The 27814-nt window shown below is 40.1% G+C and overlaps 1 protein-coding gene across 2 annotated transcripts in view; it reads right to left on the bottom strand.

The window, feature by feature from the left end:
* MERTK (MER proto-oncogene, tyrosine kinase) overlaps nucleotides 1-27814 on the bottom strand; it is a 413075-nt gene that overhangs the window by 16646 nt on the left and 368615 nt on the right. For both annotated transcript variants that reach the window (XM_069235075.1, XM_069235076.1), the window contains exons 17-18: nucleotides 12585-12744; nucleotides 6866-7002 (exon numbers count right to left, since the gene is read on the bottom strand). In XM_069235075.1, coding sequence (XP_069091176.1) covers nucleotides 6866-7002; nucleotides 12585-12744 — 297 coding nt within the window. The remainder of the gene's footprint in view (nucleotides 1-6865; nucleotides 7003-12584; nucleotides 12745-27814) is intronic.

The following is a 27814-nucleotide window of genomic DNA, read 5'->3' as shown; positions in this document are numbered from 1 at the left end:
GACCCGATTGGCGCTTTTTGTTTCTAAGCGCTAGAAAAGTAATAATTCTTTAAAAATTCATATCTCCGGTTCCCCTGAACCGATTTTAATCGTTTTTGTGTCATTTTAAAGATAAAAATATAAACTATTTTTATAAATTGGTTTTGGATTTTTAAACTGTTTCCTGTGTTTTATTTAATTACTGTTTTGTGATATTTGAATGCTTTACACTTTGTCTCCTAAGTTAAGCCTTGACGCTCGTTGCCAAGCTACCAAGGGTTGAGCTGGGATTAATTTACTGAGACCTAACTGTACCTATGTGGAGGTTAGTGGCTTGTTGCTAGGTGTAGGTACCTACCTGCCCTACCAATAACCCATTTTCCAACAAAGTGTCCACCCTTATTTGGGGACCTTTACCAGGAGGGTGGGGTTCTTGACAGACCAATATGTAGGCAACTCTTCAACCTAATGACTTCTGATGAATTCAGACTTGCTTAGCCTTTGCTCTGGCAGGGTTCTAGAGATATTAAGGCACGGGGTGGCAAGGACAAGACCTCTGTGACAAACCTGATAGTGCTGGGCTCCCCTAAGAGGGGAATTACTCACCTATATGCTACACTGACCACCATATCACACACACATAAACATACTTCTGAACAAAATCGAAAAAAGATTTAGATACAACTATTGATTGCACCTGGATGCACATCTGGTCAAGTGTATCAAAGAGTTCTATATGCCTCCAGCACAAAACCAATGGCTACAAAATACTTACCATGCCGTATTTCACATCAGTATGTCTGATGTTTCCATGTTTGGAACTTCTGATGTGTGTTGAAGAGTTGTGGTGGGAGGGGCACTATGTTGTAGTCCTGTCTATTCATGAGGTGATTGTGGGCAGAAGTTCTTCAGGAGATTCAGAAGAAATGCACTGTGAACCTGCCACTTTGTCCACTAGCCTTGTTGTTGGGTGACTCAGGGTAGGATAACGAATACCCATTTACCATGCACAGGGATAAATTACTGACTCATTTTTTAGTAGCAACAAGAATCACCATTGCAGAGCCCTGAAAGAGGCCTCTCCCATGAGGAATCTCACTTTGGTGGACTAAAGTATACCAGATATATACAATGGAAAGACTACCTGCCATAGAGTATGGTTACCTTTTAAGACATGTTAAAAGGGAAGGAGAACTGTTGGTTTATGCAATGCCAGGGATTCTTTGAATTTCCCCAATCGGGGAACTGTCAATGTCAGAGAGTGTTGATGAAAATGACGGTACTACATTACGAGATTAAGAGAGAATTGGTTGGGGGCTGTAGGTTGATTATCTAGATAGGCTTAATCCACCAATATTAGTTAACCAATGCTCAATCATTGCCTTATTGTGTTCATACAAATGCTAATTCGGACTGTCCTGGGTTCTAAGCCTAAATAAATTGGTTAAAAAATATTTACTATGATGGTACGCTTGATCCTTAATTAGGGTCACCTCATCGATAAGCTGCTGTCTGTTCTGAAGAAAAGCTTTATGGTGAAAAGTGCATTACTTCATTTCAGTGATTTTCCAAATGGAAAGAGAGCATGGGCTACAACAGAAAGAATAATCATGGTTTAAAATTATATTTTGACTGCTTGGAAATACCCCCTAAAACATGAGATGTGTTTTACGGCATACAAATTCATTCTAGACTCAACTTCCAAAAGTTGGGAATAAGGTACACCCAATTTCAAACCTTTATCAAGAAGTCTGACTGATGTTACTTTTGCCTTCCCACATTTGTGGGGAAAACAGCACAGGTATCTTTCCAAGGCTATTTTAAGTTACTAACACAACTTTGTAACTCATAAAGCAGCCCCTTCAGAAATGCTGTTTCAAGGGCTTTGTATATGGTTTTAAATGTCAGAGGCTTGAACTTCTGCAATGTGTGACAGCTCCATATTTGGCATTGTTAAAAAAGGACTGTGATTTAAGAGAAGTTCAATACCAAACAGGAATCCCCCTTTAGAAACCACAACAACCAAGTCAAATTTTCAAATGATGTTTCAGCTAACTTATCACTATTACTAAAGTTGTAATTGATGAAATGGTGCTAACACATAATTTTGTTTGTTGTGAAAGAGAACACTGAAAATGGCAACAATTGTATTTGGTTTGCATGAAAATTCCCATCTTTTGCCTCTCATTTAGAAGTTAAATGCTTTGTTCGGAACACATAGATGTAAATAAGTTATAGCTTCTGTCAGTGGTCAGAGATAAAAACGCTGATCTCTAAGGGACTTTACAACAGTGAACTCAACAAGTATGTTTATCGTTAGCCAATGTGGATTCAGAATGGACAGTGGATATTGGTGACAGGACAGAGCATAGGGCCAAGCCACCACTGTGAGCAGGGTGGTAGCTCACTTTAGAATCTAGCCTTCTCCTGTTCGTAAACCTTCAAAAATAATAATCAAAGCTCAGTTTTGGTAGTTGAAGATGGCATGGTTTCAACCTAAAAAAAGAGAGAAAGGGACTGGTGGGATGCACCCACAATGAAACCCCAGGGAGTACCCCTGGCAAAATGTTTCCAAGGTTACTCATGTTGTCACCATGACCTCCATTCTGGAGGGTGTTCCAGGCATGTCCATTATGTGCTTTAACTTGTATAAACAAGACAGAAATCGTAACCTAGGTAAAAAATATTTGTGTGCAGTTCATTGGGAAAAAGGAAAACTCAAGGACTCTCCATCCAAACAGGCATATTAGCGCAGGAATAAGCAAAATGTGTGGCTAAATCCAAGCACTATGAACGTAAAATTTGTAACATTTACTCACAGCATGACCTTGAATTTACAAAGGAGAACCGAAATATATGGTGCTGGTCCTCTCCATGAAGCTCTTGCATCTTCCAAGAGGATAAAATATAGCAGAGATGGCTATGTCAGATTTTTAGGATATCAAAAAGAAATTTAGATATAATGAAATGTATTTGCACAGACAGTAGTTATCCAGAAAACTGACAGATCTAGCCTCCTGCACCTATCTTTTTCATACCTGTCTTATAAAGTTGCATGTTCTCATAGGCCTTAACTTATGGTGCAAAGGTCAAAATATGTATTCTTTTGTAATTATGGACTCAAGAATATAATAGACTATATATCAGCCTATCTTCATATAAGATGTGCTAAAATAGGCTGCATAAATCAAACCTCAAATACTGTATTCAGTGATGCTTACCTGGACAACCTAATAGTATATCTACATATGGAGTCTTCTGTAATTATGAATTTATGAATTTGAAAGATTGTAGTATAGTATATGTTTTCTAGGATTTGCTCAAATAAAACAATACATTAAAATAAAGTGACTTATATAGCTATGTGACTCATAATTTGGATTGTTGTGTCCTCTATGAAAATAATCTTTCTGGGTTGTTTTCCAAGTGTAGATCTACGGAACATTTTTCACTTGACTTTAAATCCCACACTTTTTTGTTCAAGGTCATAAGGTGTTGTTCTGTGAGGTTTTTGCTCTGCAAAAGACAATTAAATCCCTATGAGGGATTTGCCAAGAATAACATCTTTTCGCATTGATGCAGTATTGGATTTCTTGATGGGGAAGAGAGTTGATGAACCATGTTGTAGGAAAATGCCACTGTTGGCATGGTTACCCCTAACTTTTTGCCTTTTGTTGGGGCCTGCTAACCAGGCCCCAGAACCAGTGTTATTTCCCTAAAACTGTACCTTTGTCTCCACAATTGGCACAGCCCTGGCACACAGTTGAGTCCCTTGTAAATGGTACCCCTGGTACCAAGGGCCCTTTACCCAGGGAAGGTCTCTAACGGCTGCAGCATGTATTATGCCACCCTGGGGACCCCTCACTCAGCACATGCACACTGCCTCACAGCTTGTGTGTGCTGGTGGGGAGAAAAAGACTAAGTCGACATGGCACTCCACTCAGAGTGCCATGCCCACAACCCATGGCCTGTGGCGTAGGTAACCATGGAGTTTGTGTTTGACAAACTCCCAGACCATGTACTCTATATGGCTACCCTGCACTTACAATGTCTAAGAATTGGCTTAGACACTGTAGGGGCATAATGCTCATGCAGCTATGCCCTCACCTGTGGTATAGTGCACCCTGCGTTAGGGCTGTAAGGCCTGCTAACGGGCCTGCTGCGTTAGCAGCCCTTTGGTATCAAACTTCACAGCACAATAAATCCACACTGATGCCAATGTGCAATTTATTGAGAAATGCACAAAGAGAGTATCTTAGAGATGCCCCCAGCATGCCAGGCCAACTGCTAGTGCTAGGGCTGACCGGTCTCTGCCAGCCTGCCACTTCCAGACCAGTTTCTGGCCACATGGGGTAAGTGCCTTTGTGCACTCTGTGGCCAGGAACAAAGCCTGTCCTGGGCGGAGGTGCTTCACATCGCCCCCTGCAGGAACTGTAACACCTGACAGTAAGCCTCAAGGGCTCAAGCCTGGTGTTACAATGCCCCAGGGCACTCCAGATAGTGGAGATGCCCGCCCCCCGGACACAGTCCCCACTTTTGGTGGCAGGTCCGGGGAGATAATGAGAAAAACAAGGAAAAGTCACCCCCTCAGCCAGGTCTACCCCTAAGGTGATCAGAGCTGATTTGACCCCCTCCTTAGAAAATCCTCCATCTTGTTTGGAGGATTTAGCCCAATAGGAATAGGGATGTGCCTCCCTCCCCAAAGGGAGGAGGCGCAAAGAGGGTGTAGCCACCCTCAGGGACAGTAGTCATTGGCTACTGCCCTCCAGCCCTAACACACCCCTAAATTTAGTATTTAGGGGCGACTCTGAACCCAGGAAATCAGATTCCTGATGACCTACAAAGAAGAAGGACTGCTTAGCTGAAAAACCCCGCGGAGAAGAAGGAAGACAACAACTGCTTTGGTCCCAGCCCTACCGGCCAGTCTCCAACTTCAAAGAACCTGCACCAGCAACGCATCCTGCGGGCCCAGCGACCTCTGCCCACTCAGAGGACTGCCCTGCAACTACCAAGGACCAAGAAACTCTAGTGGACAGTGGACCTGTCCAACCAAACAACAAGAAACCACCTTTAAAGGGTCTCCCACCTCACTCTAGAAGCGTTAGACCCCACCACTCTGCACCCAACGCCCCTGGCCCGTGTCCAGAGAAAACAACAACCCAGAGAGGATCCCCAGGTGACTCTGATGACATATTCACCCTGGGCAACCTCTCTGCACCCCCATGACGACGCCTGCAGAGGGAATCCCGAGGATCCCCCTGACCGCGACTGCCCGGAAAGAAGAAACCCGAAGCCTGGAAGAAGCACTGCACCCGCAGCACCCAGGCCTGTGAAGAACCAACCACCAGTGACCAGCAGGCGGCCCTCGCCCTTCCCCAGTTGGTTGCTGGCCCAAGAAGCCCCTCTGTTCCCTGCTTGCAACGTGTGAGTGACCCCTGGGTCCCTCCATTGATTTCTATTACAAACCTGATGCCTTGTTTGCCCACTGCACCTGGCCGCCCCTGTGCCGCTAAGGGTGTACTTTGTGTGATTACTTGGGACCCCCCCAGTGCTCTACAAAACCCACTTGGTCTGCTCCCCGAGGACGCAGGTACTTACCTGCCAGCAGAGTGGAACTGGAGCACCCCCTGTCTCCATAGGCTCCTATGTTATTTGGGCCCCTCTTTGACCTCTGCACCTGACCGGCCCTGAGTTGCTGGTGCTGGGTGTTTGGGGTTGACTTGAATCCCCAATGGTGGGCTGCCTCTGCCCCAGAGACTGAACTTGTAAGTGTTTTACTACCGTGTTAACCTAACTGTACTTACCTCCCCCAGGAACTGTTGAATTTTGAACTGTGTCCAGTTTTAAAATAGCTTATTGCCATATTATGCCAAACTGTGTACATTACTGTTTTGATTTGAAGTCCTATCTATACCTATGCAAAGTACCTTACATTTAATGTACTTACCTGCAATTGTAATCTTGTGGTTCTAAAATAAATTAAGAAAATACATTTTTCTATATGAAAACCTATTGGCCTGGAGTTAAGTCATTGACTGTGTGTTCTCATTTATTACCTATGTGTGTACAACAAATGCTTAACACTACCCTCTGATAAGCCTAACTGCTCGACCACACTACCACAAATAGGGCATTAGTATTATCTATTATTGCTTCTGCCACGCCTCTTGGGGAACCCCTGGATTCTGTGCACACTGACTCTCACTTTGAGATAGTATACAGAGCCAGCTTCCTACACATGTCACATAATTAGGCTGAGGGATGGTAAACGCTAGCAGGTTTCTAATTAGGGCCCTCCAGTATTATGCATGTTGGATATGGGAAGAGCGGAGCAACATTGTGCCATAGGATATAAAGTATTTTCAATAAGTGATTTGTCTTTAGAGGAACTATCTTTCCCTGCATATGTTCCAAACAAATATCAACTAAAGGGCCAGCAGAAGGTCCAAAACAAATGGGTTCAAACGGGGTTTACTTTCTGGATTAATGCGGCTATGACAAGGTCCCTTACAATGAAGTTGAATGTCCAAAGTCTATGGTCTTATAATCTTATAGCCAGTATCTTGTATACAAAAAGTCTGTTACCTGTTATGATGGCACACTTGTTTGTAGCGAATAATTTATCACAAGACTTACCATTTATGAACTCTAGTACCTGAACTCTTTTGTGGCCACCTCTAAATTTTCAAATAAAAAAGCCAGCTGTCATTTAAAAGCTCCCTGTTCAGTTACAAATCCCTTTTGTAAAATCAGACTGTCAATGGAATCATTTACATAAGCATTTTATTTCTGAAAGGAAATAGATAAGTCATTGTTACGCCATGTCTTCCTTGCGGAGTGACCCATGACACAAGAAATCACAAGGGAAGCAACAGAAAATACTCACAGCTCATCCAGACATTCGTTAGGCTGCTTCAGCCGATGACCCTGAAGGAGGTAGTCATACATTTCATGGTTTTGCACACCAGGGTATGGAGTCATCCCTCTGGTTATAATCTCCCACATTGTAACTCCAAATGCCCACTGTAAACAATGAGGTACAGGGTGGTTAAAAAACAATCTGCTAAGGAAAAACCATTTCTAGTGACCTTCAACAGCTGAAGACCACCCCTTCCCCAGATTCTCAAATATGCTATTTGTATCACACCACTAATAGTAAGCATACCACATTACCCTATAAATCCAATTTTGGCTTTATATTCAAAAGCCCATATTACAAACATGGGGCTCTGTACCAAAGCGAGGCCACTGGAAACCGGTACTCCTTTAACATGATACGTTAATAAACATGACATTTAGGCAGCAGGATTTGCCAGTAACTGTAAACATGTTAAAGAAAACATTGTGGTTACAATTCTACCTAGAGGCCCTAACTGTGATCCCAATGCAAAACCCTATTTGCACAGAGATTGAAAAGTTTATTATAAAGTGGGTGACACGCACTTCTCACTTTTCAGTTTTCTGCAGGGACATTTTGGCAGGTAAAATCTGTTGGAATTTAAGGGGAGGAAAAATATTTGGTATATACCAATACATGAGAAAGATGGTGCAAAACATCTGTTTTGAATGCAGTTCCACATTTTTCTTGGAAATACTCAGAATAGAAGGTATGTACTGGACTCAGTACATACCTTACTCTGGGGTAATGGTGTGGTAAATACACCATAACCACGTAATGCCACCTCATTTGTGATCAGGTCGCAGAACGAATTGATTCAATGGCACACAATGCTGAACCTCAGTAAACCTGTCACAATATTGGGGTTTGAGCCTAAAGCTCCCAGCACACTCCTGCCCAGCCCTGGTATCTCTTCAAACACCACATGTTCGGCCAGTTGAATGCACCCGCTCATAGCGAACATCTAGCTCTGGGAGTCTTTAGGACTGCAGACAATTGCCAACTGAGTTAACGGTATGCGACAGTGACAACTACATGCCATACTTCAGAACCCTGCAACTTACTTTGCAGTGCTATGATACTATTTGTTTAACCCTTAAACATCACAAGTCAACCAGTGGACAACACATCAAATTACTCAATAGACACAGACGGAACATCTCCTAACCGTTAAGATTCCTTTATTCAGTAAACAACTTTTTTTCAACATAAAATAAACACAAAACTTTTTGGCACAAAAGTCAAACTATCTCACACCAAGAATGTTTCATAGCATGCAAGGCAAAATCATGGGAGCTATAGACTAGTTAGACCTGGCAGCTTTTTGACGTATCTCTCCTGTCTTTTGCTTGCTGACCTGTTTTTATGGTTTACTGGACTTTGTTTTTGCTGGTTTATTGTCTCTTCGCACTCTACCACTGCTGATCAGTGCTAAAGTGCAGGTGCTCCCTAAGTAAATTATACTGTTGATTGGTTTATCCATAATTGGCATATTTGATTTACTGGTAAGTCCCTAGTAAAGTGCACCAGAGGTGCTAAGGGCCTGTAAATCAAATGCTACTAGTGGTCCTGCAGCACTGATTGTGCCACCCACATAAGTAGCCCTGTAAACATGGCTCAGACCTGCCACTGCAGTGTCTGTGTGTGCAGTTTTAAACTGCCAATTTGACCTGGCAAGTGTACCTACTTGCCAGGGCTAAACCTTCCCTTTTGGTACATGTAAAGCACCCCTAAGGTAGGTCCTAGGTAGCCCCATGGGCAGGGTGCAGTGTATTTAAAGGTAGGACATGTACTGGTGTGTTTTACATGTCTTAACAGTGAATTACTGCCAAAATCGGGTTTCCCTGTTGCAAGGCCTATCTCCCTCATAGGTTAACATGGGGGCTGCCTTCAAATAACTTTAAAGCACAGATTCCCTTTGAAGTCCGATAGAAATATGTAGTTTGGGGTCTCTGAACTCACAATTTAAAAATACATCTTTTAGGGAAGTTGTTTTTTAGATTGTGACTTTGAAAACGCACTTTAAGAAAGTAGGCATTTTCTTGCTTAAACCATTCTGTGAATCTGCCTGTGTGTGAATTCCCCGTTTGGTTGAGTTTGACAATTGGACTGTTCACACCTCTCCTCTAGACAGTGACACAAAGGGAGCTGGGGTGTAGCCTGCATATCTTGATGAGCCATCTGAGCTAGAGTGGAGGGAGGAGTGGTCACTTACACCTGAAAGGGATGTGCCTGCCCTCACACAATGCAGTCTCCAACCCACTGGTGTGTGTCTGGGGCCTGACCTGGACAAGGAAGGATCATGCAAACACTTGAGACTTTGCTTTGAAGTTTGCCAACTTCAAAGGCAGAAAGGGGTATAAGAAGAGGACCCAAAGCCCCAGATTTTTTTAATCTTTCTGGACTCAAGAGGAACCTCTGCCAAGGAGAAGAGCTGAAGAGCTGGAGGAGGAGTATTGTCCCTTTGCTGTGTTGCTTTGCTAGACTGGCCTGCAGTTGCTGCTTCTGCCCAAAAAGAGTGAAATTGCCTGCTCACAACACAGCCTGGGAATCCCCGACGCCGCCGCTCCTGCTGACACCGGCGCCGCTGCCTGCACTGTGGCCTGTGGACACTGCTCATGAGGTACACGAAGCACTGTCCCATCCTGCACCGCAGCCCCGTTCCACCAACGCCAGCACCATCGACTCCAGCGTCGTCACCAGGCATCCTGCGTGCACCATGGCCTGTGGACATCTCTCGTGAGGGTTGCAAAGCACCGTCCCATCCTGCACTGCTGGCTTGGGCCTACTGCCGACTGCGTTTCAGCAATGATGATGCTGCTGCCGTCACCATGACCTGGTGACACCGTATGTTGGACCGCCCCACTTCAGACCGCAGCCCTGGTCTCATCAACGCCGCTGAATACCATCACAGAGCCGCTTCCTGCACCATAATCTGTGGGCACCGCACGTTGCATCGTCCCGCTTCGCACCGCAGTCCCAACGCCATCCACGCCAGTGCTCCTGACTTCATCAGCCCGGAGCTCGATCTGCAAGGTGTGTGACTTCAAGGGCCCAACGACTACTGCACTGACTCCGGAACCAACACCGCAACGCTAACAATGCCACGCTCCAGAGCTCACTGCGAGGACCACGATGCCCTGCAATTCCAAAGGTACTGTTTGTGGGTCTTCCCAACATCCTAGCTGGCCCGCGATGCCGCGGCTGGCCTGAACTGTTGGTCTTGTTTATCATGACGCCGTGATAGCCCCAGGTGGAGCTATCATCTTTAAAGAACTGTATTTTTGATTAAATCTTGCGGAATTTACGTATTTATTACTGTATGGTGGATTTTTATTGTATTTGGTCTTGTTTTATATAGATACATTTTGTCTATTTTTCTAAAACTTATGTGGTGTCCTTTTGTAGTGTCCTCATTTATTAGTGTGTGTTACGTGTAAATGCTTTACACATTGCTTCTGAGATAAGCCTGACTGCTCATGCCAAGCTACCAAGGGGTTGAGCAGGGGTTATCTGAGTGGGTATCTCTCTTATCCTGACTAGAATAAGGATCCCTACTTGGAAAGGGTGCAAACTGACTACCAATTCTAACACAGACCAAGAGGCAAAAAAAAATTGCACGTGCAAGTGCTGACTTGGAATTAGGCTAAAGCATTCCACCTTTTGAGCTTTGCTACCTACAGGCTCTCCTTTCATGGGAATACAAAATAATGGGTTGAGTCCGGCTCCCTCTTCCAGCAGCCAGAGTCTGAGTTGGTGCAATGCATGATTGTATAATGAAGCCCTAGACACTGACATTTGCTTTTCTCCCAAGCTCAAACAATGTTTTTTGTAATTGGAATGCTCTGTCCACTATACTCTTTTATTTCATAATAATTTGTGACCAATCAAACTGTTGTATTAGTGTTCGGTGTGCTGAGTTGATAGAGCTTTTTATGCACCAATGAGCCTACAGAGGTCTTTCATCCACATCCTCTTGTGTCCACGTGAATAAGAGAGGTGTAGACTCACCCATGGCAGTACATCTAATATGCCTAGGGTATATATCAAGAAGTCAAACTGATTGTGGTCTCAAAACTTAGGGTAGTCCCTCTTCTTTGGCTGCTAGGATTGCGAGGTACCCTTTGAATGCAGGAAGTTGTCATTATGAATTACATGTGTAAATTTGCTAACCAAAGTACTAGGATCCAGAATCTAAATTATTAACTTTGGTGATGGTGGGATCAACAAGGCAACCTCCTTGACAGAAAGTGGAAGACATCCAGCACAGGACCAGCTTTTATTGAGTATAGTGTAGGGTAACTGCCTTGAGGATTTATGTTTCTTTTTAAAATGGAGACTCCATCCAAGGTCACTCGTGACTATAAGAACACAGATGTACAGATGGAATGCTTCTTTCACGAACAAAAACATTTTTCAATACCTACATAATTGTTTGCCCTTTTCAAATGTTTAGGCTTTTTCTTAGCCATTTGGAATTAGTGTAGATCATGGTAGAGACATGGGCAAATGAGCATTGCAAACCCAAACCATCCTTTTGTGCCAGGTGTCCTTTATTACCTGTTTTCTCTACCTCAGAATGATTAAGCCACATTGATTGAATCTCCATTCAAACGTTAAAGCGGTTCAGGTTTACTTTATATGAATAATTTTTACACTGATTTTGCAAAGACTCACATTCTTATTCTTGATGTCTTTTTTCCTTCATTTTTGAATATTTTTAAAGCCTCGCCTTATGGTGGGATACCGAAAGCAGCAAACAGTACTTTGTGTATTGCTCTCCTTTCTTCATCGCTTTCTTCTCAGTATTATTCCAGACCATGCTTCTCTCCTCACTATTAAAGCCTGCCATCTACTAAAAATAGCCATCATTTTCCAGAGGTCCTTTCATTTGGTATATTATATGTAGTTTTATTTTAGGATAAAAATCACTTTTGTATGTTTTATCTTTAACTTCTATAACTCGGAATTGCAAGCAGATTTTTTGCTTTCAGTTTTCCTGCAAGACAGCCTTATAAGTCTGTCTTTCAGTACCCAATAAGTAAAGTAATTTGAAGATAATTTACATAAGTATTCCAATCAGATCTGCCTCCCAGCCCTTCTGTCCCACTCAAAGGGTAAGAGTTGTAATCCTGTATGAGTACACTGTGTGAGTGAAGAGTACGTTTTTGGGGGAAAAAGGTAAGGGGAATGTGAAAGGAGAAGATCTTGGTTTGAGGCTGGCTGCTGAATTTGAAAGGGGGATTTCCACTTTGCATCTAATAGTAATGAATTAACCTAGCTGCTTTACACAACTCAGAGTTCTGAGTAAGGAGGCTAAAGTAATCTGGTTTGTTCGCAGAGGATCAAGCTTGAAACCTACCACCTTGACTGTCCTATCCTTCATGACATGCAATACAAAGCATTTCACTCACACATGCAGGCCTCAGTGCAGCAAGTCTTCCAACAAACAGCCTCACTGTAAATCAGAGTTCAGTGATATATCTTTGATTTCTCCAAAGGAGAAATTATTATTGGCTGCTTGGAGAGAAACAATGAGCTTTTTGCCACACAAAGGTCTATACTTTCTCTGAAGTTGACTGTGCATTCTAGGGCTGTTAATGAACATGTGACAATAGTAATGCTAGGAATAGGATGCCACAATGGAAACAATGTTTACTACAGTACCATTGACTCTCCCAGAATATCAGTGGTCCTTCTTACATACCACATCACTTTTGACTGTATAGATGCGGTCTGCCAGGCTTTCTATGGCGATCCATTTCACAGGCATCTTTGCTATCCTTCCCTGCCGGTAATAATCCCCACTGTAAATCTTCTTAGACAAGCCAAAATCTGCCACGCAGACGGTCATGTCATCTCGTAACCTGGCAATCATAAGACAAAATAAATTTTAATAAAACAGTTCTATAATCTCAAATCTCTTAATACTGAACATTCAAAGATCTGAGAGCAGTGGTAGATACATCGTCGTAGAATCTGAGAAGTCAACATGAGAGTGCTATTTAACTGTTATACTTTATTAAATAAATGATATATGGCTGAAATAAATTTTTCTTTTAATTCAACTGTTAATTGGAAACAAGCACCTACATTAATTAAATGCGGCAGTTATACATACTTATTCTGATTAAATTATTGTTTATTATTGTGTGGCCATATTTTTCCTTTACGTTGATTGCCACCAGTAGCTGCAGTATATTCCGACCCTAGAACAAGCTGGGTGGCACACTTTAAAAAGCGTACCTGTTAACAGTTCATTTTGTTGATCAGTTTCTGCTCCTTCTCAATGCATGACACAAGGGGTGGTTTTCCTGTTTATCTGGGATGATGGAAAAAGGATCATTCAAGGAACTTCTTTCATGTACCAATAGCTTATGGGATCCAAGTCAACCACACACTGCTGATGAAGGACGAGATGGGCTCATGTTTAAAGAGGGCCCACCAGATTCCCAAGGATTGAAGTGGGTGTGGCATTTCCAGATATCCTTCTGTTTGCCTAAACAAATTCTCAGGTTAAGTAACAGAGTTTGGAGCAAATAAATAATTGATGGCTCAGAATACTTCTGCATCATAAGCTTGTGTCCTTTTTTATTTCATAAATATTATCTTATTTAAGAGCTCTGCAGAAGGTCCTGAAAGAATACAATCAGCATTAGCAACACTGACCTCAGAAATTAATGCTGTGCTTCCAAGAACTAAGGTCTCTGACACTGGGCACACACGAGGAGTAAGCAGCCAACTGCTCGCCGCCGGCATTTACAGACGCTCATACGCGTCAAATTATTCCCAATTAGGGAATTCTTTCCCGATAGCGGTTGTGTTCCAGCTAACAGGAGCACCCCCAGGCCAGATGATCATACTTGCTTCTAAGACTATACGACAAAGTATCCTTGTGAAAGTAGATGAGGCTAGTTGCAAGTAACTTTTCGTCCAACACAATGAAGAGGCAGTATTGCCCTTCTCCAGTCCTGATGAGGCCCTGACTGAAGAGGCCGAAACATGTTGACACATCTTTTGCAAGATTGAGGGCTTGCAAGTTAATGTACATCAATTAAGAAATTTGATATGCACTACATAATACCTTTGGAAATAAATATATAGGTATTTGACAGCTGGGTGCAGCTAAGGCCCACATTCGTTGCATTTTCAGTGGATTACAACTTTAACTTCATGATAGTGACCACAATGTAAAGAACCGCCAATACTCAGGGATTTGGTCATTTGTCATAATTGTTTGTGATGTCATGTATATATTTATGTTATGTATATATTCATGTTATAGAATGTTCACCGAATAACCACTGCTGACCTTATTTATCAAAATAATTTAAATAAACAAGGGAAAGAAATTGACCCAAGAGATCAGGATTGAGCACTGTTTTATTAAATCAATGAGTGTATTTGTCCCTACCTGCCGACTTTTTGCATTTATGATTATTGGTTGACCCAGAGCAGGTTAGGGTTATAGGGCTCCCTCTTTTCAAGTATATCCAAGAACTAATGCATCAAGAGGCATGAAGGGATTTCAATTATTTGTTGAAAGATGCTGTTTGATGGGGTTTGTGGTGAAAGATAGTTGTTCTCTTTATGCCACTAAACGTTAAAGCAGTAAAAATCTAACAAAATTATGTGGATTCACCTTAGTAAAATGTGTGGTACCTACATAAAAGATGAAGAAAGCCAGGAGTACATTATCTCATTAATTGTGATACGTCAAGGAAAAACTTCACTGCCTGAAGGTTAGAAATACATTTTTAAAATAAAACTGCATGGAGAATTGTGTACAGTTGTTATATCACTTTCTTTTCATAAATCATCCTGGTGTTCATTACACTCAATTGTGTTTTTCATCTGCTGAGTATTGTGCCATACCTCCCAATTTTTCCCAAGAAAAGATCCTTTCTTGGTTGGGGATCATTAGGGTAAGTCCAGTCCATGGTAGTAGCCTTTGGCTATGAAACACCCTCCCATCAGGATTGTGAATGACGATCATTTTAGGGCATTCATGGGCACTAAATGGCATGACTGGACTGTCAGAGTTTAAGCACTTGTACTGACGTCAATGGTTCTAGCTTAGGCCATGTGGTGATGAAAGAAGCTCCCTATGTGGTGAATATGTTAAGCGAGTATGCACTGTTGCTTCCAGTTTCAACATACAGCTGGTATTTGTTTGGCTTCTTCCAAGCATATTAGCCAATTATTCCCTCCACCCACACCCATCCAGTATTCAATCAATCAATCAGGAATTTGTAAAGTGCACTACTCACCTGTGAGGGTCTCAAGGCTCTGGGGGTGGGGGTGAGTGGGGGTTTGATGGGGGTGCTGCTACTGTTTGAACAGCCAGGTCTTGAGACGTTTCCTGAAGGTAAGGAGGTCATTATGCCATTGGTGCAGTGATAAAGCATGCTGATGACCAAGTGGCCATGGCGCTTCATGACTGTGTCATGGCAGTCCATCCAGCACTGAAACCAGTCAGCGAACCGGGAAAATGCCAGAGTGGCAAGTCTGGCCTGGCCAGCATTGTCTGCAATGTGGCGACTGAGAGGAATGTAATATGCATTGTTGTGACTAGCATGCCTTTCATTCACAAGTATACATCTGCACACACAAAATAACATCGTGCCCAGAAAAAAAAAAAATTGTCTTTCGGATCTGCAATTCTAGCTAACAAAAGTAAATGATGCATTGAAGCCAGACTTACTAAATCCGAAATCTGCTATTAATGCACAGAGGTACAATTTTACATAAAAGAAAAACAATGCCAGCTCAAGAACTTCATCAACCTCGATTTAAACCAAATAATAACTTGTCATCTGTAAATATTTGAACCCTGACTGTTAAGTTTCCACTTGAAGTATATATCAAAATGCAGACAGTTCACAAATAAAAAGAAGCTTTCAATTGAGTAAACCTTTTCTCAGTTCTGCCATGCCTTTCTCCTTCATTTACTATCTCCATTTTAAACTCCTTCAATCAGGGACATAGCTATCAACTGTGCAGCATGTGCAATGGCTCCGGGGCTGAGGAGTGTTACAACACAATTATTTCTGTCGCTATCTAATTGCCTTACTAGAGGCACAGGGGCACATTTTTCATGAATGCATTAGGACCCATGGCGCTTAACCTTCAGTGATTGTGTATTAAGCTTTGTATAAATGTTGCCTTTTTTACACATTAAATATATAGCATCTAATGCCTATACGCCCATGGGCTAACTGTCACGCTCTACAATCCAACGAATACCAAATACAAATACTGGTTGTCTAGACCAAATAAAAAAGTGCCCCTAAAACATTTCCAGTGAAGAAAGCTATTTTCGAGCTCTTTAAAACAGACTTCTCCTATTGAAAAATACTATTTGTGTAATTGAGCTATATTAGCAGGGAAGAATATGCATTCCATCTTGAACAAGCATTGGCAAAGCCAATAGGCCTCGACTATAAAAGCTTCTATAACCAGTGACAGTGAAACAGAAGGGGCAGCAAGCACAACAACCCAGGGTCAAGATATTAGGGATGGGAATACTTTTTTACAAGAACTTATGAGGATGAAACGGGGCAAGTTTATGCAAAACAGAGAAATAAGAAAACAAGGAGAGGTAGCAGAGGAACAGGGAGTAAGGACAAAAGAAATGGACAGAGTCCAAACGAGATCAAGGTACAAGAAAACTTAGATTGTGAAACATCCTCATCTATAGGTGTCATCAATCTTTCTAAAATGGAGTTAAACACAGGAACCATTACTCTTTTAACTAAGGGACTTAATTTTTGTCCCAGGAATTTTGGTGATCCATGTAGATCAAAGATAGACCTATTTAAATTAGTTCGAAAGTTAAAATTAAAAAGGTATTTTCAATTACATCCGATGGAGAATCCTTTACTTGACATACCCACTGTTTCATTAAGCACCCTTTCAATTGAGGAAATACGTGACACTGCACTTATTTTTATCTATTGCGGAAAGAGACCATGACCCAGGTATGTTTCCAAAAATCCTACAGGAATTGGAAATTGATCCAAATAGGAGTGTCTCAAGTGGTTTAAAAAACAAATCTTGCTGGACTCCGAGGTCTGTGGGCTTTAACCCCTTTGATAAATTTTTCGATTTGGTCTGCCATGATTTTGAAAAACATTTGTTGAAGAACAAATACAGACAATCTATCAAACATAACTTGAGCTTGGAAGAAACAGCAGCACTTAATTTACTGAAACAAAAGAAGGACATCATCATTAGACAGGCTGATAAGGGTGGCAACGTGGTTCTCATGGACAAGACTGATTACGACAATGAGATTTTGTCTCAACTAAATGATACTATGTGCTATGAGAAGATTACTGGCAATCCAATTCCGAGTTTAGTGCGTACTATCAATGGGAAGTTATCTGGATGGAGAGATCAAGGGTTACTTAGTAAAGATGAATTTCTTTACTTGAAGGTGGATCATCCTAGATATCCATGTATTTATACCTTACCTAAAATACACAAGGGTCTACCCTTTCCCCCGGGTAGACCTATAGTGTCAGGTTTATCAGGACCTACTGAGAAGCTCTCTGAATTTGTGGACTGTTTTTTAAAACCATTGGTGTGCAACCTTCCGTCTTTTATCAAGGACACCACTCATATTTTGAGCATTTTAAACGATTTGGAGTGGGACAGTAACATGTTACTGGTCACTCTGGACGTAGTGGCCCTGTATACTTGTATTAATCATGAATTGGGACAAGAAGCTGTTCAGTTCTTCTTGAACAAGAGATCTGCAAGTTTGTGGGAACACACTATGAGGGTAGTGGACATGATTAATGTGATCCTAACTAACAATGTTTTTGTGTTCAACAAGGATTGGTATAGACAAAAACAGGGTGTGGCAATGGGTTCCAAATTTTCCCCCTCATATGCGAACTTATTCATGGGGTGGTTCGAGCAGAAATGGATTTGGGGCCCGTTGTCCACTCAATGGCAAACATATATATTATTTTGGGGACGATATATTGATGATTGTTTTTTAATATGGACTGGCGGTGAACAGAAGTTAATTGAATTTTGTACCTTTTTAAACTCAAATACTATGAATGTACAATTCACGTACCGCTTTAGCGTAGATAGTATTGAATTTATGGACGTAGAAGTTTACATTGCTGAGGGTAAAATCCAGAGTAGACTTTTCCGCAAAGCGACCTCCTGTAACTCTTTATTACATGCTGAGAGTGCTCACCCCAGACACCAAATAGCATCAATCCCTTATGCCGAATTGGTAAGGGCCCGACGTAATTGTAGTGTGAAAGAGGAATTCTTAAATCAGGTGGAAGATATGAGTATGAGATTTTTAACACGAGGGTACTCTAAGAAGGTGGTAAGGAAAGCTCAGATCAGAGCTAAAAACCTTAACAGAGGGGATACTTTGAAAAACAAGGGCCCCATTAAAAGGATGGATCATGATTCCAAAGTACGATTTATTACAGATCTTTGTTAATGGTGAAATCTATGTCCAAACATTGGGGTATTTTATCACAGGAACCTTCACTGAAAGACTTCATATCTGAAAGAATCCTAACGACATATAGGAAAGGCAGAAGCTTGAAGAATCTTTTGAGTCCTAGTTTTACCACCAATGCAGTGGACAAATCATGGTTATCCACTGGAATAGTAGGTTTCTATAAGTGCGGTAACTGTGGGGTGTGTCGTTGGGCATGCCATAATATTAAAGATCTGGCACACGGTGGCAAACACTACATAATAAAATCATTGATAAATTGTAACACTACCTTTGTGATATACATAATACGATGTAAATGTTCTAAAATGTATGTGGGAAGTACAATACGTGCACTCAAAGTGAGAATAGGCGAACATGCTCGGGCTCTGAAGAATTTGGATATTAGATACCCAATTGTTTCACATATTATGGAATGTGAGTCACAGATGACCCATAAAAGCTTTGAGTTTTTTGGACTTGAACACGTTCATAGAGACCCAAGAGGTGGTAATAGAGAATTGGCCCTTCGGCAAAAAGAGGCATTATGGATTATGAGACTTAGGACTGTTGAGTGTGGTCTTAACACGGATAGGGAACTAGAGTTTTTCTTGGGAAAATGAAGAGAGGACTGAAATGACCCGTTTGTATCACATTGGTACACTGTATATTGTGATGTCTGTAACAATTAGAATTTTTCTTGAGAAAATGAAGAGGAGACTGAAATGACCTTGTTGTATTATATTGGTACACTGCATATTATACTGTCTGTAACAACTAAAAATTTTCTCCAACAATTTTTAGACAAACTAGAATTATAATTTTCCTTGGAAAATGAAGAAAGGACTGAAATGATATTTTTTTTGTATTGTGATGGTATATTATTTATCGTGAACTTCATAGCAACCAAAATTCTCCAACAGTTTTTAACTATTTTTAGTAGTGGAACATGAACATAAAATTATTTCTGTAGTTCACAAGGTTGGCGAGTTCATTTCGCTTTTGAACTGACTAATCATGAGTTCAGTTTATGGGGACACATTTATTAGTTGACAAATTTGGATATAGATTGATATAACTATGGGATCTCTAATAATAGATGGAATAAGACATGATACTGGTATATGGCAGGCATGTTTTGGCTCTTTTTTAGGTCTGATATGATAGAATTCAGTTGCAGTTATAGATGACACAATAGTGAGGAGTAGTATCCGTTTATTTGCTACATTGATTGTGTTCACACATGATTGTAGTAGAATGAATTTGCCAGATTGGAGGTTTGTGTGGATTACGGTCGTATTGACTTTCGTTGGATTAAATATGGTAACGAATATGTCCGGTAGTTCGTTGTTTGTTTGCATATTTGTAGACTCGTAACTATGGTGGCATGGAATATGGGTGGTTTAAGCGTAACGATTGTTCCGTTAGTCCGCTTTCTTTTTCCATGTTTGTAGACTCGTAACTCACCTCGGAAGCGTTTTTAACTTCCGGGTTAGTTTGACACACTGTGCGTACTCGCAACACGGCGGTCTTACTGTTCTGAACGTCGGCTTTTGATTCCCGTTGGAGGCACTCAGGTACAATATCTATGAAGACAGGGCAGCACCATTATTTATGTTTTGTCGCTTGACATGAGCACTAACGTTACGACAATTGTTCACCTAGATATGCCCTGGAGTTATTGAACTCACGCATTGTATATATTCACTACATTGCGTGTTTCAGTGCCGATTACTGACAAACAATCGCCTGTTTGAGCCAGGTGAGCAATTTAGCGAGGGCAATGATTTTTAGCATATTAATTTATGTATAACTTGAGGAATAATTTTCATGATGTATTATTTTGCATTTAGATTCGCATTGGATTAGGTCACATACAAAGTTGTGATGGAAAATTGGAAGTAGTAGGACTTGTAAATAAGGTATCATATGATTAATTACTTCCATTGGATAATAACATGTTTTGATGAATTACATGCAGTCAGCATATTGAGATTTGTTTTTGTTGTTTCGATTAGTGGGAACGAATTATCAGAGTCAAGTGGTGAGTATTCGTAAAAAAAGATAAGTTCAGTTATAGTATTTCTTGGACCTTAATCTATGCCACCAATATTCTTATAGGAATTTGGATTACTTTAGTGCAGTATATATAAAAATAAATTTAAAAAAAGTTTTTTTAGGGCACATATACATTGGTGCAGCGAATGACACGGGAAGGTTTCTTGCGTAGTACTTAAAGGTTTACACTGGTTGGTTTATTTCACGTTGCTTGAGTATTGCATGATGTCAGCACAAGGTATACTTAGGTTATTTGGGGATGGGGGTTCCCCATCGCTGTGTTCCTTCACCCTTTATCACGTTTTCGCACGTCTACCAGAGCCATTTCATGTTCATATTTCCTTAGGGGAGTTTGAGGATCCTTAGATTTTTCAAATTGGAGCATTTTGGTTCATACGAGTGTTTGTAGCTTTTTAATAAATCTGTTTAAGTGCACAGGTTTAATTTATCTAATACGTCTTTTCAGCCCTGAAGAAGTCGTTTGGGACAAGAGACAACACTGTCCTGAGACGAAACACGTGTTGGCGGGCTCGAATTCTTAAATGAATTGTGGCGTGAATTGCATGAAAAATTTGTATTACAATGAATGAATTGTTATAAATATTGTGTATTACAATGAATGAATTGTTATAAATTGACTTGAATTATAAAATTTGTTGGACAAGTTACACTGTGTGTCCAAAGTGATTTTGGAAATTGTAATCATACCGAAGTGTAATTTTCAAGAGCAACAATTAATGTTTTTTGACTTTTTTGGCTAAATCTCAACTTTCCGAATTGTTTTTTTCTGTGGGGAAGTGATTTTTATTCAGATTACAATCCATTTAATTGTTACATGAGGGGTACCGCACTTTGATGTGTTTAGGTTGTAGGTTCTCTTTGGAACCTTTTGGAGGGTCGGGTGTTTACCCTCGTGCAGGTTCCCTCTTACTTTGAGATCTTTGGTCCTTTTGAATCCTGAGCGCCTTGGTAATCCTAGTTATTTCACCCCATAGTTAGTATTTTTGAGTATAGGGAGGCTGCTCGGATTGTGACCATAACTTATAGTTACTGCAGCATGGATAGAACTAAAGTAGCTGAAGAACTGTTTGATAGCCTCGCTAGAGGAGTTTTTTCCCCTGGAACCTCTCGTAATAATTCACTTGTACGTAATGAAGGCTTGAAAAGTAAATTTATGAGATTAGAAAAATTAAAGAAAAGTGAACTATCCAAATGGTGGGATGGGACCACACTCAAACAATATAAAAAACTTAACTGTATTCCCCGTGGGTTAAGGTCACAGATTTTTCCAACATATGATGACTTAGATTCTGACCTACTAGCTCTATGGTATGAAGAACTCACGACTGGTTCAATGAAACTTATGGACATTTTAATTACGAATGCAGAAAGGAAAATGAGTAAGCTACAAGCTGAGATTAAGGATCTAGAAAAGGAGATTGAAGATTTGAATTTAAAGGAAGCGACTGATAAGAACTACAAGATTTTAGAAGAGGTTTTACTCAGATTCCAAGAAGATATCACACAAAGGAAAGCTCGAAAACTTAAAAGGGATGAAAGGGATTACATGACAGGAAGAATTTTTACTTTTGCTAGCAAATATGACCATCTGATACACAGTAATCTGGTGTCCAGTAAGTCTAGTATCTCTAATATTTCTGATGTGACATCAAACAGCACTTCTATAACCAGTGACAGTGAAACAGAAGGGGCAGCAAGCACAACAACCCAGGGTCAAGATATTAGGGATGGGAATACTTTTTTACAAGAACTTATGAGGATGAAACGGGGCAAATTTATGCAAAACAGAGAAATAAGAAAACAAGGAGAGGTAGCAGAGGAACAGGGAGTAAGGACAAAAGAAATGGACGGAGTCCAAACGAGATCAAGGTACAAGAAAACTTAGATTGTGAAACATCCTCATCTATAGGTGTCATCAATCTTTCTAAAATGGAGTTAAACACAGGAACCATTACTCTTTTAACTAAGGGACTTAATTTTTGTCCCAGGAATTTTGGTGATCCATGTAGATCAAAGATAGACCTATTTAAATTCGTTCGAAAGTTAAAATTAAAAAGGTATTTCCAATTACATCCGATGGAGAATCCTTTACTTGACATACCCACTGTTTCATTAAGCACCCTTTGAATTGAGGAAATACGTGACACCGCACTTATTTTATCTATTGCGGAAAGAGACCATGACCCAGGTATGTTTCCAAAAATCCTACAGGAATTGGAAATTGATCCAAATAGGAGTGTCTCAAGTGGTTTAAAAAACAAATCTTGCTGGACTCCGAGGTCTGTGGGCTTTAACCCCTTTGATAAATTTTTCGATTTGGTCTGCCATGATTTTGAAAAACATTTGTTGAAGAACAAATACAGACAATCTATCAAACATAACTTGAGCTTGGAAGAAACAGCAGCACTTAATTTACTGAAACAAAAGAAGGACATCATCATTAGACAGGCTGATAAGGGTGGCAACGTGGTTCTCATGGACAAGACTGATTACGACAATGAGATTTTGTCTCAACTAAATGATACTATGTGCTATGAGAAGATTACTGGCAATCCAATTCCGAGTTTAGTGCGTACTATCAATGGGAAGTTATCTGGATGGAGAGATCAAGGGTTACTTAGTAAAGATGAATTTCTTTACTTGAAGGTGGATCATCCTAGATATCCATGTATTTATACCTTACCTAAAATACACAAGGGTCTACCCTTTCCGCCGGGTAGACCTATAGTGTCAGGTTTATCAGGACCTACTGAGAAGCTCTCTGAATTTGTGGACTGTTTTTTAAAACCATTGGTGTGCAACCTTCCGTCTTTTATCAAGGACACCACTCATATTTTGAGCATTTTAAACGATTTGGAGTGGGACAGTAACATGTTACTGGTCACTCTGGACGTAGTGGCCCTGTATACTTGTATTAATCATGAATTGGGACAAGAAGCTGTTCAGTTCTTCTTGAACAAGAGATCTGCAAGTTTGTGGGAACACACTATGAGGGTAGTGGACATGATTAATGTGATCCTAACTAACAATGTTTTTGTGTTCAACAAGGATTGGTATAGACAAAAACAGGGTGTGGCAATGGGTTCCAAATTTTCCCCCTCATATGCGAACTTATTCATGGGGTGGTTCGAGCAGAAATGGATTTGGGGCCCGTTGTCCACTCAATGGCAAACATATATATTATTTTGGGGACGATATATTGATGATTGTTTTTTAATATGGACTGGCGGTGAACAGAAGTTAATTGAATTTTGTACCTTTTTAAACTCAAATACTATGAATGTACAATTCACGTACCGCTTTAGCGTAGATAGTATTGAATTTCTGGACGTAGAAGTTTACATTGCTGAGGGTAAAATCCAGAGTAGACTTTTCCGCAAAGCGACCTCCTGTAACTCTTTATTACATGCTGAGAATGCTCACCCCAGACACCAAATAGCATCAATCCCTTATGCCGAATTGGTAAGGGCCCGACGTAATTGTAGTGTGAAAGAGGAATTCTTAAATCAGGTGGAAGATATGAGTATGAGATTTTTAACACGAGGGTACTCTAAGAAGGTGGTAAGGAAAGCTCAGATCAGAGCTAAAAACCTTAACAGAGGGGATACTTTGAAAAACAAGGGCCCCATTAAAAGGATGGATCATGATTCCAAAGTACGATTTATTACAGATCTTTGTTAATGGTGAAATCTATGTCCAAACATTGGGGTATTTTATCACAGGAACCTTCACTGAAAGACTTCATATCTGAAAGAATCCTAACGACATATAGGAAAGGCAGAAGCTTGAAGAATCTTTTGAGTCCTAGTTTTACCACCAATGCAGTGGACAAATCATGGTTATCCACTGGAATAGTAGGTTTCTATAAGTGCGGTAACTGTGGGGTGTGTCGTTGGGCATGCCATAATATTAAAGATCTGGCACACGGTGGCAAACACTACATAATAAAATCATTGATAAATTGTAACACTACCTTTGTGATATACATAATACGATGTAAATGTTCTAAAATGTATGTGGGAAGTACAATACGTGCACTCAAAGTGAGAATAGGCGAACATGCTCGGGCTCTGAAGAATTTGGATATTAGATACCCAATTTTTCACATATTATGGAATGTGAGTCACAGATGACCCATAAAAGCTTTGAGTTTTTTGGACTTGAACACGTTCATAGAGACCCAAGAGGTGGTAATAGAGAATTGGCCCTTCGGCAAAAAGAGGCATTATGGATTATGAGACTTAGGACTGTTGAGTGTGGTCTTAACACGGATAGGGAACTAGAGTTTTTCTTGGGAAAATGAAGAGAGGACTGAAATGACCCGTTTGTATCACATTGGTACACTGTATATTGTGATGTCTGTAACAATTAGAATTTTTCTTGAGAAAATGAAGAGGAGACTGAAATGACCTTGTTGTATTATATTGGTACACTGCATATTATACTGTCTGTAACAACTAAAAATTTCTCCAACAATTTTTAGACAAACTAGAATTATAATTTTCCTTGGAAAATGAAGAAAGGACTGAAATGATATTTTTTTTGTATTGTGATGGTATATTATTTATCGTGAACTTCATAGCAACCAAAATTCTCCAACAGTTTTTAACTATTTTTAGTAGTGGAACATGAACATAAAATTATTTCTGTAGTTCACAAGGTTGGCGAGTTCATTTCGCTTTTGAACTGACTAATCATGAGTTCAGTTTATGGGGACACATTTATTAGTTGACAAATTTGGATATAGATTGATATAACTATGGGATCTCTAATAATAGATGGAATAAGACATGATACTGGTATATGGCAGGCATGTTTTGGCTCTTTTTTAGGTCTGATATGATAGAATTCAGTTGCAGTTATAGATGACACAATAGTGAGGAGTAGTATCCGTTTATTTGCTACATTGATTGTGTTCACACATGATTGTAGTAGAATGAATTTGCCAGATTGGAGGTTTGTGTGGATTACGGTCGTATTGACTTTCGTTGGATTAAATATGGTAACGAATATGTCCGGTAGTTCGTTGTTTGTTTGCATATTTGTAGACTCGTAACTATGGTGGCATGGAATATGGGTGGTTTAAGCGTAACGATTGTTCCGTTAGTCCCCTTTCTTTTTCCATGTTTGTAGACTCGTAACTCACCTCGGAAGCGTTTTTAACTTCCGGGTTAGTTTGACACGCTGTGCGTACTCGCAACACGGCGGTCTTACTGTTCTGAACGTCGGCTTTTGATTCCCGTTGGAGGCACTCAGGTACAATATCTATGAAGACAGGGCAGCACCATTATTTATGTTTTGTCGCTTGACATGAGCACTAACGTTACGACAATTGTTCACCTAGATATGCCCTGGAGTTATTGAACTCACGCATTGTATATATTCACTACATTGCGTGTTTCAGTGCCGATTACTGACAAACAATCGCCTGTTTGAGCCAGGTGAGCAATTTAGCGAGGGCAATGATTTTTAGCATATTAATTTATGTATAACTTGAGGAATAATTTTCATGATGTATTATTTTGCATTTAGATTCGCATTGGATTAGGTCACATACAAAGTTGTGATGGAAAATTGGAAGTAGTAGGATTTGTAAATAAGGTATCATATGATTAATTACTTCCATTGGATAATAACATGTTTTGATGAATTACATGCAGTCAGCATATTGAGATTTGTTTTTGTTGTTTCGATTAGTGGGAACGAATTATCAGAGTCAAGTGGTGAGTATTCGTAAAAAAAGATAAGTTCAGTTATAGTATTTCTTGGACCTTAATCTATGCCACCAATATTCTTATAGGAATTTGGATTACTTTAGTGCAGTATATATAAAAATACATTTAAAAAAAGTTTTTTTAGGGCACATATACATTGGTGCAGCGAATGACACGGGAAGGTTTCTTGCGTAGTACTTAAAGGTTTACACTGGTTGGTTTATTTCACGTTGCTTGAGTATTGCATGATGTCAGCACAAGGTATACTTAGGTTATTTGGGGATGGGGGTTCCCCATCGCTGTGTTCCTTCACCCTTTATCACGTTTTCGCACGTCTACCAGAGCCATTTCATGTTCATATTTCCTTAGGGGAGTTTGAGGATCCTTAGATTTTTCAAATTGGAGCATTTTGGTTCATACGAGTGTTTGTAGCTTTTTAATAAATCTGTTTAAGTGCACAGGTTTAATTTATCTAATACGTCTTTTCAGCCCTGAAGAAGTCGTTTGGGACAAGAGACAACACTGTCCTGAGACGAAACACGTGTTGGCGGGCTCGAATTCTTAAATGAATTGTGGCGTGAATTGCATGAAAAATTTGTATTACAATGAATGAATTGTTATAAATATTGTGTATTACAATGAATGAATTGTTATAAATTGACTTGAATTATAAAATTTGTTGGACAAGTTACACTGTGTGTCCAAAGTGATTTTGGAAATTGTAATCATACCGAAGTGTAATTTTCAAGAGCAACAATTAATGTTTTTTGACTTTTTTGGCTAAATCTCAACTTTCCGAATTGTTTTTTTCTGTGGGGAAGTGATTTTTATTCAGATTACAATCCATTTAATTGTTACATGAGGGGTACCGCACTTTGATGTGTTTAGGTTGTAGGTTCTCTTTGGAACCTTTTGGAGGGTCGGGTGTTTACCCTCGTGCAGGTTCCCTCTTACTTTGAGATCTTTGGTCCTTTTGAATCCTGAGCGCCTTGGTAATCCTAGTTATTTCACCCCATAGTTAGTATTTTTGAGTATAGGGAGGCTGCTCGGATTGTGACCATAACTTATAGTTACTGCAGCATGGATAGAACTAAAGTAGCTGAAGAACTGTTTGATAGCCTCGCTAGAGGAGTTTTTTCCCCTGGAACCTCTCGTAATAATTCACTTGTACGTAATGAAGGCTTGAAAAGTAAATTTATGAGATTAGAAAAATTAAAGAAAAGTGAACTATCCAAATGGTGGGATGGGACCACACTCAAACAATATAAAAAACTTAATCGTATTCCCCGTGGGTTAAGGTCACAGATTTTTCCAACATATGATGACTTAGATTCTGACCTACTAGCTCTATGGTATGAAGAACTCACGACTGGTTCAATGAAACTTATGGACATTTTAATTACGAATGCAGAAAGGAAAATTAGTAAGATACAAGCTGAGATTAAGGATCTAGAAAAGGAGATTGAAGATTTGAATTTAAAGGAAGCGACTGATAAGAACTACAAGATTTTAGAAGAGGTTTTACTCAGATTCCAAGAAGATATCACACAAAGGAAAGCTCGAAAACTTAAAAGGGATGAAAGGGATTACATGACAGGAAGAATTTTTACTTTTGCTAGCAAATATGACCATCTGATACACAGTAATCTGGTGTCCAGTAAGTCTAGTATC

This window comes from Pleurodeles waltl, chromosome 5, assembly GCF_031143425.1.
Source record: "Pleurodeles waltl isolate 20211129_DDA chromosome 5, aPleWal1.hap1.20221129, whole genome shotgun sequence".
Classification (NCBI taxonomy): domain Eukaryota; kingdom Metazoa; phylum Chordata; class Amphibia; order Caudata; family Salamandridae; genus Pleurodeles; species Pleurodeles waltl.
The sequence above is the reverse complement of the archived record's forward strand: the minus strand, read 5'-3'. Positions and strand labels throughout refer to the sequence as shown.